Genomic DNA, 12,036 nt, shown 5'->3' on the forward strand with positions numbered 1-12,036 from the left:
AGGTCTACAAAATTATGAGGGGCATAGACAGAGTGGATAGTCAGAGGCTTTTCCCCAGGGTAGAGGGGTCAATTACTAGGGGGCATAGGTTTAAGGTGCGAGGGGCAAGGTTTAGAGTAGATGTACGAGGCAAGTTTTTTACACAGAGGGTAGTGGGCGCCTGGAACTCGCTGCCGGAGGAGGTGGTGGAAGCAGGGACGATAGTGACATTTAAGAGGCACCTTGACAAATACGTGAATAGGATGGGAATAGAGGGATACGGACCCAGGAATTGTAGAAGATTGTAGTTTAGTCGGGCAGCATGGTCGGCATGGGCTTTGGGGGGCCGCAGGGCCTGTTCCTGTGCTGTACTTTTCTTTGTTCTTTGACTGCCACAGGAAATCATTGAAATAATTTTCAAACGCATATATGTCCTGAACTTCGCATGTTCATCACATTTCACATTTAACATGTGTTCTAGGCCCAAAAATCGTCAGCTGCTTCATCAATGACCTCCCTTCCATCATAAGATCAGAAGTATGGATGTTTGCGGATGGCTGCACAATGTTCAGCACCATTCGTGACTCCTCAGATAAAGAAGCAGTCCATGTCCAAATGCAGCAAGACCCGTACAATATCCAGGCTTGGACTGACAAGTGGCAAGTTACAAAAGTGCCAGGCAATGACCATCTCTTACAAGAGAGGATATAACCATCACCCCTCAACATTCAGTGGCATTACCGTCGCTGAATCCCCCACAATTAACATCCTGGGGGTTACCATTGATCAGAAACTGAACTGGACGAGCCATACTAATACTGTGGCTACCAGGTCAGTTCAAAGGCTAGGGAATCCTACAGCGAGTAACTCACCTCCTGACCCCCCAAAGCCTGTCCATCATCTACAAAGGCACAAGTCAGGACTGTAATGGAATACCCTCCACTTGCCGGGATGAGTGCAGCTCCAACAACACTCGAAGCTCAACACCATCCAGGACAAAGCAGCCCACTGATTGCTCCCCCTTCCACAAACATTCAAACCCTCCAACACCAACGAACAGTGGCAGCTGTGTGTACCATCTACAAGATGCACTGCAGTAACTCACCAAGGTTCCTTGGACAAAACCACGACCACTACCATCTAGGACAAGAGCAGCAGATACCCGGGAACCCCTTGTGTCACTCAGCACCCTGACTTGGAAATATATCACCATTCCTTCGCTGTCACTGGGACAAAATCCTGGAACTCCCTCCCTAATTGCATAGTGGGTGTACCTACACATCAGGGACTGCAGCGGTTTAAGAAGGCAACTCACCGCCACCTTCTGAAGGGTAACTAGGGATGGGAGATAAATGCTGGCTTAACCCAGCGACGCCCACATCCCGTAAATTAATTTTTTTTAAATGTTAATATCCTCAGATTATCCAAGTTATTTGAAAGAACACCAGGGAAGAAATTTCAAAAACTAAATCGAATGTTTTTACAACTGTAGAATACATGTGAGACAAAGATGGACAGACAAAGTTTTCAAAGGGAGAGAATACCCTTGCTGTTGTCTTCCTCTTGTTCACACATTCAAATTCCAAAGCAGTCTAAATTTATTCACTTGGTTCAGTGAAAAAAGTTGCATCTAAATTTGTTTTAACAGGTATCTCTGGTTGTTTTTCCAACTGATTAGAAGACAAATTGGAGGATGAAGTAAAGGAGTTGTTTGATCTAATGTTATTCAGAAAAGCAATTCTATCTTTTTACTTCAGAATGAGAATCAAAAAGATGAAAGCAGTTGGATAGACAGTGACTGAATAGCCATACTTTCTATTGTTTACAACCTCAAAGCAATCATTATTTAAAAAGATTTGTCGTAAGTAGCTTAATTGTGAACTCTGAAGAAAACAATAAACTTTAGGCTCTTTTATTTCAACGGACTCGCTGACCATGCTTTTGGTCATCTGATCTCATATCTCATTATGTGGCTTGACCGTACACTTGGTTTGACACTGTTCCTGTGAAGTGCCTTGAGAGGTTTTGTTACGTTAAAGACTGTAGAAATATAGGTTTTTGTTGTGAACAATTATTCTGTGTTAACCTTTTTGATATGTATATGGCTGCCAATAAAAATGGCAGAGTGAAAGCCACTATTTTGGACTTGAATATATAATAATTGAATCACTAATTTCTAAGAAAGATGAGGCTTTGTAGAACCAATCCCATTCTATCTAGGTAATGAATTTTACAGTGTAGAAGATGACCATTTAACCAATTATGATTGTAATGGATCTTTGAAAAAGGCTATTTAGTCCTATTCCCTGTCTTTTCCCAGACCCTTTAAAATATGTTTTAAATATGTATCAATATTTATTTTAAAATCTATTGTGGGTTCTGCTCTCTCCATTGTTTCAGTTGGTATGGTCCAGGTTTCAGACAATTGTGGCGTGGTGTATCTTCCCTCGAGACACTGCAGCCTGCCTCAGATTGTCACTTCAAACTGGTTTATTTACGCTGCCTGCTCCAGCTGCTGTACAGAGTCTCAAACACATGACTGCTGTTACCTCATGGTCCACATCACTAACTGTTTATTAATCCATTACACTACAGTCAACACTCTACAGATATCGGATAATTTGTGAGATTTCTTTCAGAGATGTGAAGCGACTACTTCATTTGGGATTTTGCAGCCTTTTTTATTTGCACTTATTTTATCAACAGGAAAGCCGCCACTTCCAGCTTCTTTTCCAAAACCATTACTTCGATGTAGTTCTATTTTGTTTTGTTAAATTGCGAGTAATTGGATTTTTAGTAACCAAAGGCTTGTTCTCTCCACAGGATACCAAATAGGAAATGCAGCAATATTTAAAATTGTGATAGCATTGGTGGTAACCACTATCATGGCATTGGGTGCAGTCGGTTTGTGGTATCTGTGGAAGAGGAAGCGGCCTTCTTTCAGATTCTCAGGGAATGCATATTATAGGCAGACTACCCCTGAAGGTACTGATTGCGATGGAAACATTCTTATTTCTGCATTCGAAAGGAATGGTGAAAATTAACTTAGTGGATTCATACACCTAATGTACAACAAAGGCTCAATGGACTTGAGCTTTTAAATGATGGATGGAAATGTTGACTCCAGATTCAACAAATAATGCTCATTTAAACATAGTTTCAATCATTGTCATACAATGTGAATGCAGTTTTCTGCACATTGTGCACTCAATAGAGGGATTTTATTCTTATATATTTTTTCTAGTCTAAACAGCAGGCGTTAGTTGAAGAGCCTGTTCTATTTACATAAATTGTACAAAAGCTTCAATTGTTAAGTACTGTGAACAGGGCATTGTATTCTCGTGTTCTAAATTTTGATAACATGACATGTGTAGGTATCCATGCAGCATGAAATACTTCTGCTTCTTGTGTTGGGTTATTAACATATTGGGCAGAATTTACTGCAGCTCTCTGGAGTGGAAACCAGGACAAGAGGGGGCTGTAGAATCGCTCAGGAGGCCCAACGCAAGAACTCTGGGCTGAATTATGTGTGTGGTGGGAGGGAATGAGGTGGCGATACCACATGAAGGTGGCAAGAAGGCTTGTCAAAAAAGCATTTGTGATCGCTTCTCGGCCTTTTGGCTAAGGTGAGCATGAGGTCAGGTGTCATGCCTGGATCTGGTATGTCTCTCTTGTGGGGACCATAAATTGGATTTAATTTGAATTGTTTTTTGGAGCAGGCAAGGAGCTGGATTAGGGGTTTGCCCCTGTCCACACTGAGCTCTGCCTTTGTAACTCTGATAAAGTAATAAAAACAAAAAGCATTTACATACCTGTGACTGGAATTAAATTTTACCTTCAGAATTTAAACACGTGCAATGGGATCACGCCCCTTAAAATCCCTGATCAGTCAAAGGTCTCAGACTCGAGAATGTCAGCCATTGCGGAGCTGCCTTCCGTTGAATTGGAAACTTTCACCAAAAGTGAAGAAAAAGTTAGAAAATTTCCAAGACTGTGGGAAAGAGCTGCAAACTGAGGGGCAGCTCAGAGGGGCAACTGGAAGCAATTCCCACCCAAGGGCAGCAGTCATTAAAAGGGGAATAGTCGAGACATGGGACTCATGTACCCATCTTCCTGGCCTTCCGAGCAATGGAGGAGAGGTGCAGAAGAAGTGTGCGTCAGTTTTCAGAGTTACCGATACCAGCACAGCAGCAGCAACAAGAGGTGCAGGTCACAAAAGAACACCATGGGGAGAGGTCAAAGACGGGTCATGGCAGAGTGCTCCGGAGCATTGAACAGCGCCAGGGACCCGGGTTCGATCCCAATCCCTTGCCCCAATCCCCAGAACCTCATCTAACCTCTGGGCAATATAAGCATAGCCAATTCACCTCACCTGAAACTGGAGCAGCTGGAGGAAACCCAGACAGACACGGGGACAATGTGCAAATTCCACACAGACGGTCACCCGAGGTCAGAATCGAACCTGGGTCCCTGGCGCTGTGAGGCTGCATCGCTAACCACTGCACCACCGTGCCACAGATGTTGGAGAAACAGTGTCAAAGAAAACTGCACCTGTCAAGGGGTCCATCACTGACCACTACGCAATGCTGCAGTATGACCTGTAATGGATAGGATTGGGTGATGACCGTGGTACTGAAAATCACGGCAGTGCTGACCATCCGGCCCCATCTGAGGATCCACAAGGGATATGTACAGGATATCCCAAGCGGCTGCACATTGCTGCATTAGAGAAGTGGCCTATGCCCTATTTAAGAGGACTGGAGAGTTTGTGTACTACCGCACTGCCCCTGTTAGCCAGACTGAGTGGTCTGTTGATTTTGGGGTCAGTGCAGGATGCAATTGATTTCATCCATGTGGCAATCTAAGCTCCCTCAGGCCAGCCCGCAGCCTGAATGAACAGAAAGGGGTTTTACACCCAAGTGGCATGCGATCACCGGAAGTGCATCCTCGAAAGACAAAAAGTGGAGTGTGATGGGGAATTATTTTCTCCCCGAGATGACCTCTTTGGGGTGCCCCAGGGAACAGTGCTGGGTGATTTACTCTTCCTGATTTACATGAACAACCTTCCCAACAAATTAATAAAAAAGGGGGGCGTTATTTGAAGATGACTGCATGGCTTACACATAAGGGAAAACACAAGATGATATCACTTCACTGCAAGATGATCTGCAAGAATTACAAAAATGGCAGGACCAGTGGGAGATGCCATTCAATGGCAAAAATGTTATGCCATGTGCATTACTAACAAAATGGATCCACCAACAGATAGTTTTAAGTTCTGTAATCAGATTCTCCAACAGGTAGACACAGTCCATACCTGGGGGTTCATCTTAAACATAATCCTCAGTGGGGTTCCACATTCAGCAGATAACATTCAAAGCAAACAGGATTCTTAGATTTCTGAGAAGGAATCTTTGGCAATGAAACAAAAGTATTGCTTACCAAACATTTGATTGTCAAATCCTGGATTTTGCAAGTAGTGTGTGGGAGTTTTATATGGCGAGAGATATAAGTAAGATTGAGGTGATCCAATTCTGTATGATTCAGGTTGGCAAATACACCAGTGTCACATTCTTGATCAGATATTTGGATTGGGAATCAGTACAATGAAGGTGGGAGAACAATAAACTGACCATGTTTTATTCAATATGGAATGGACTTATGCCTGAAGCTCTCTGGTAACGGCAGAACATGAGTTAACGTCCACACAAACTACTAAGCCCATGGCCGGGATTCTCCGAGCCCCCGCCAGGTCGGAGAATCTCCGGGGGGGGGGGGCGAGAATCCTGCCACGCCACTCCGACACCAGGCCACTGATTCTCTGGGGACTAATCACGCCCGCTGGCGCCGGTTGGGGGCCATTGAAAGCGGCCCCCGCGGCGATTCTACGCGCTCGACGGGCCGAGTGCCCGCCGGTGTGGTTTACATATGGACCCACCCGGCGGGACCTATGTTCTGGCTGTGGGGGCGGGGGGGATCTGACTCTGGGGGCCTCTACAGTGGCCAGGCCCACGATCAGGGGCTACCGACCGGCGGACGCGCTCATTCCGGGGGGGGCGGGGGGGCCTATGTTCCTCCGCGCCTAGCCCCCTAAGAACAGGAGAATTACTGGGCCTGGAGGCCCGATGACGCCGGAGTCAACACTTGGCCGCGATATCGCAGAATCCCATTCCATATGTTTCCAAGACAGTGTATCAACATGTCCCCAAGGGCAATCCCATGATGGAGCAAGCTGCCAAAGGAGCTCATCATAGCCCCATCACACAAAATCTTCAAGGACCACCTTTAGATTATTTCCATTTAAGTTTTCATTATCAGAAGGCAATGCCTGTTTTGCCAGCACTGCCTATATAAATGTTGGTAGAAAATGGATATTAATCTGTGATACCGCCACAACGAAAGGAGAAGGTTTGTGCCCATTTCCCAGGATGCACTCATGATGCAGATGAGCTCTGGCACTCCCAGATGGGCAGCATGGTAGCACAGTGGTTAGCATAGTTGCTTCACAGCTCCAGGGTCCCAGGTTCGATTCCCGGCTTGGGTCACTGTCTGTGCGGGGTCTGCACGTTTTCCTCGTGTCTGCGTTGGTTTCCTCCGGGTGCTCCGGTTTCCTCCCACAGTCCAAAGATGTGCAGGTTAGGTGGATTGGCCATGCTAAATTGCCCTTAGTGTCCAAAATGGTTGGGTGGGCTTACTGGGCTAAGGGAATAAAGTGGAGGTGTGGGGTTCTCTTTCCAAGCGCCGGAGCAGACTCGGTGGGCCGAATGGCCTCCTTCTGCACTGTAATATTCTATGATTCTATGCCACAGTTGTTCCAGCCCATGGATGCTTTCCTGGTGATGAGGGGTGCCGTCTCAAGACATGGCTGCTGTCATCAGTGAGAAACCCTTGCACAACAGCCAAGGTGTGGTACAATGCCAGTCGCGGGTTAGCCCTGGCCACGACCAAGCAGCCAATCGGACTGCTCAAGATGTGACTCCATTGCCTGGAAAGTCCCAGAAGAGTACTGTAATATGATCCAGCGAGAATTTTTAGCATCATAGTCTGCAACACTGTGCGCAACCTGAAACAGCAGAGGGGCAAGCCCTTGCATCCAGAGAGGGGATGTGGAGATGGGGCAGAGGAGGCAGAACAACAAGATAAGCTGCCCACACCAGCAGCAAGAGCCTTGGAGATGTATGTTAGAGAGACTTGTGCCAACCTAATTCACAGTCTCAGCTGGCATGAGAGTTTGGAGCTGCAACAGGCCACAACACTCCCAGGTGTCATCACATTTACCACGTGTCATCACATTTAATACATATCAGCGAATCATCACTCAGTGTCTCCAAGCCTAGTGCCTGACATGGGGATGGCCAGACCCTGCATTCACTTTACAGACAAGTAGATGAGGCTCCAACATGGGGGGTCAGTTAAGTCTGGACGGCTGATTCATGATGCGGAGCAACACCAACAGCATGGGCTCAATTCCCATACCAGTTGAGGTTATTCATGATGCCCCCACATTCTCAACCTTGCCCATTTCCTGGGCTGATCACCACCAATCAGCTCTCTTGCAAAGTGAAGAGCAGCCTATTGTCCTCGGAGATTATGGTGAGCTTCAATTCATTGCCATTCCAAAGCCATCACTGAATAAAAGGCACATGAATAGGTTCACCAACAGAATATAATAACGGCAATGACCAGTCAGTAACATTTAAAGTTTAAATACTCATGCTACCCTGGTGCTTTTCGGCTTCCAAGTTCTCTGATTGGGAGTGGTTCAGAAATCTGCAGCTATGCCCCATGGCCTGATATGACGTTGGGGCTGTCCATTGGGTGGTGCTCATGGCCTGAAGGGTCCTGGAAGCTGACGGGTTCCTGCATTCATGGCACTGCCTCCTCAGTGATGTTTGCACGAGACAGTCAGGTCACCGGCAGAAAGACTGAGGAACATCTGTCCACCCTCGAAGCAAATTGAAAGATGCTCTGAGATGCGGCGGGCTGCTGCTCCGCCTCCCCCTCAGCACGCATTTACACTGGTCTACCAGAGATGCCGGCATCTGGAAGGGAATCCACATGCATACCAAATAGTCACTGGGTGGATCTTGCTCTCCATAATGATAGCCAACCACTCCATCGAGGAAGATATGCATTCACACACCTGTGACCTGGCAGAGCCATGGCCTAATGGACCCCTGCATCATCCACACATGGCTGCACCATGTATAGCATTTGGGGAGAATGGGATCAAAGGCTATGGGGAGAAAGCAGGATTAGGCTATTGAGTTGGATGATCAGCCATGATGGCGATGAATGGCGGAGCAGGCTCAAAGGGCCAAAAGACCTCCTCCTGCTACTATCTTCTTTGTATCTATGTATCAATGTACCATAACCTCTGGCAGCACCATCAGATATTCCCTGTCTGTCACTACACCCCCATCTGACTCAGTGTGGCCAAGACCAGTAACCTATCATTAGCCTAGGGCTCAGCATGGGCCTGGCACCCAACAGTCTTCTGACTGTTCGTGCCCTTGGCTTCCATCAGCTGCTCTTGCTGTCAGAGGTGCTCATTAGCTTTTGTCCCTGAATCGAGTCGTAAATAGGCATCCACCAAGGTGATTGCATCTGCACTTGTGGAAGGTGCAACAGAATGATCTGACCTTTCATTCTCTCAGAGCTCTACAACCTCCTCCTCTGAAATGGACACCAGGGTCCCTATTCAGGCAATATCATGCACCTCTGGATTGTGGATACATGCCTGGGAGGACAGAAACAATTAGGTCTTAGGCCTTCCCATTACCTCGTCCCATCCAACCACGTCTCACGCTTCCTCAATTCCCGAAGATGCTAACCAAGTTTGAGTCCTCCTTACACCCACCACATATCATTCTGATCTCTGCATTAGGTATGGAGGCCACCCTGCTCTCCGACCACCCTGCTCTCCGACCTCCCTGCTCTCCGACCGCCCTGCTCACCGACCACCCTGCTCTCCGACCACCCTGCTCTCCGACCACCCTGCTCTCCGACCACCCTGCTCTCCGACCTCCCTGCTCTCCGGCCACCCAGCTCTCCGACCACCCTGCTCTCCGGCCTCCCTGCTCTCCGGCCACCCTGCTCTCCGACCACCCTGCTCTCCGACCACCCTGCTCTACGAGCACCCTGCTCTACGAGCACCCTGCACTCCGACCACCCTGCTCTCCGACCGCCCTGCTCTCCGGCCGCCCTGCTCTCCGGCCGCCCTGCTCTCCGGCCACCCTGCTCTCCGGCCGCCCTGCTCTCCGGCCGCCCTGCTCTCCGGCCGCCCTGCTCTCCGGCCACCCTGCTCTCCGGCCGCCCTGCTCTCCGGCCACCCTGCTCTCCGGCCGCCCTGCTCTCCGGCCTTCCTGCTCACCGGCAACCCTGCTCCATGGTCACCCTGTGCTCCAGACATCCCACTCTTCAGCTAGTCCACAAGCCTCTATCAGCTTTGTCTGTGTCCATATGTAAGGCACACCTCCACCCAGTTGCACTTTCCCTCGTGTTGTGGGCCCCTTTCTCTTGCAGGTGGGAAGGAAATGTAAGTCTCTTCAATATGATAAACTGCAGCCCAGCCCGACTGGTATCGCACAGGCACGTGGTGGAGACTTGCAAATATCCTTGCACACCCTCATGGGACATGGAGGGCACTGGCACTGAGGGACAGATACTTCATCCACAAGCAGCCATTACACAAGAGCCAGTTACTGCTGCATAATATTCTATTGCCTACCACCCCCCCCCCCCCCCCCCCCCCCCATGTGTTGCTCATTTTGCACTCTCATTCCCACAGGCTGTGAGGGAAAGTTATTGTCCTGTTTCTGACTTTGGACCCAAATGTGCTGCTGGACCCCATGACTGCTGACCACCTCAACCCTCTCTTGGAGCTGGGGATTTGTGTTGGAGCTGAGGGATCTATGTGTTTTAGCTGAGGGATCTATGTGTTGGAGCTGTGGGATCTATGTTGGAGCTGCGGGATCTATGTGTTGGAGCTGAGGGATCTATGTTTTGGAGCTGAGGGATCTCCGTGTTGGAGCTGTGGGATCTATGTTGGAGCTGCGGGATCTATGTGTTGGAGCTGAGGGATCTATGTGTTGGAGCTGAGGGATCAATGTGTTGGAGCTGAGGGATCGGTGTTGGAGCTGCGGGATCTATGTATTGTAGCTGAGGGATCTATGTGTTTTAGCTGAGGGATCTATGTGTTGGAGCTGTGGGATCTATGTTGGAGCTGCGGGATCTATGTGTTGGAGCTGAGGGATCTATGTATTGGAGCTGAGGGATCTCAGTGTTGGAGCTGTGGGATCTATGTGTTGGAGCTGAGGGATCAATGTGTTGGAGCTGAGGGATCAATGTGTTGGAGCTGAGGGATCAATGTGTTGGAGCTGCGGGATCTATGTATTGTAGCTGAGGGATCTATGTGTTTTAGCTGAGGGATCTATGTATTGTAGCTGCGGGATCTATGTATTGTAGCTGAGGGATCGATGTGTTTTAGCTGAGGGATCTATGTGTTTTAGCTGAGGGATCTATGTGTTGGAGCTGAGGGATCTAAGTGTTGGAGCTGAGGGATCTATGTGTTTTAGCTGAGGGATCTATGTGTTTTAGCTGAGGGATCTATGTATTGTAGCTGAGGGATCTATGTGTTTTAGCTGAGGGATCTAAGTGTTGGGGCTGAGGGATCTATGTGCTGGAGCTGAGGGATCTATGTGTTGGAGCTGAGGGGTCTATGTGTTGGAGCTGAGGGATCTAAGTGTTGGAGCTGAGGGGTCTATGTGTTGGAGCTGAGGGATCTAAGTGTTGGAGCTGAGGGGTCTATGTGTTGGAGCTGAGGGGTCTATGTGTTGGAGCTGAGGGGTCTATGTGTTGGAGCTGAGGGGTCTATGTGTTGGAGCTGAGGGATCTAAGTGTTGGAGCTGAGGGGTCTATGTGTTGGAGCTGAGGGATCTATGTGTTGGAGCTGAGGGGTCTATGTGTTGGAGCTGAGGGATCTAAGTGTTGGAGCTGAGGGGTCTATGTGTTGGAGCTGAGGGATCTATGTTGGAGCTGAGGGATCTAAGTGTTGGAGCTGAGGGATCTAAGTGTTGGAGCTGAGGGGTCTATGTGTTGGAGCTGAGGGATCTATGTTGGAGCTGAGGGATCTATGTAGGGGCTGAGGGATCTGTGTTGGAGCTAAGGGATCTATGTAGGGGCTGAGGGATCTGTGTGTTGGAGCTTTTCATAGAATTTACAGTGCAGAAGGAGGCCATTCGGCCCATCGAGTCTGCACCGGCTCTTGGAAAGAGTACCCTACCCAAGGTCAACACCTACACCCTATCCCCATAACCCAGTAACCCCACCCAACACTAAGGGCAATTTAGGACATTAAGGGCAATTTATCATGGCCAATCCACCTAACCCGCACATCTTTGGACTGTGGGAGGAAACCGGAGCACCCGGAGGAAACCCACGCACACACGGGGAGGATGTGCAGACTCCGCACAGACAGTGACACAAGCCGGAATCGAAACTGGGACCCTGGAGCTGTGAAGCAATTGTGCTATCCACAATGCTACTGTGCTGTTGGAGCTGAGGGATCTATGTTAGAGATGAGGGATCTATGTAGGAGCTGAGGGATCTATGTGTTTTAGCTGAGGGATCTATGTAGGAGCTGAGGGATCTATGTAGGAGCTGAGGGATCTATGTAGGAGCTGAGGGATCTGTGTTGGAGCTGAGGGATCTGTGTTGGACTGAGGGATCTATGTGTTTTAGCTGAGGGATCTATGTGTTTTAGCTGAGGGATCTATGTGTTGGAGCGAAGGGAACTATGTTGGAGCTGAGGGAACTATGTTGGAGCTGAGGGATCTATGTGTTGGAGCTGAGGGATCGGTGTTGGACTGAGGGATCTGTGTGTTGGAGCTGAGGGATCGGTGTTGGAGCTGAGGGAACTATGTTGGAGCTGAGGGATCAATGTGTTGGAGCTGAGGGATCGGTGTTGGACTGAGGGATCTGTGTGTTGGAGCTGAGGGATCTATGTGTTGGAGCTGAGGGATCGGTGTTGGACTGAGGGATCTGTGTGTTGGAGCT

The 12,036-nt window shown here is 48.6% G+C and overlaps 1 protein-coding gene across 1 annotated transcript in view; it reads left to right on the forward strand.

The window, feature by feature from the left end:
* pla2r1 (phospholipase A2 receptor 1) overlaps nt 1-3,790 on the forward strand; it is a 211,650-nt gene extending 207,860 nt beyond the window's left edge. The window contains exon 30 of the mRNA XM_072474555.1: nt 2,803-3,790. Coding sequence (XP_072330656.1) covers nt 2,803-3,023 — 221 coding nt within the window. The 3' untranslated portion in view covers nt 3,024-3,790. The remainder of the gene's footprint in view (nt 1-2,802) is intronic.
* Nucleotides 3,791-12,036: the final 8,246 nt, after the last annotated feature.

Source organism: Scyliorhinus torazame, chromosome 2, assembly GCF_047496885.1.
Source record: "Scyliorhinus torazame isolate Kashiwa2021f chromosome 2, sScyTor2.1, whole genome shotgun sequence".
Lineage (NCBI taxonomy): Eukaryota > Metazoa > Chordata > Chondrichthyes > Carcharhiniformes > Scyliorhinidae > Scyliorhinus > Scyliorhinus torazame.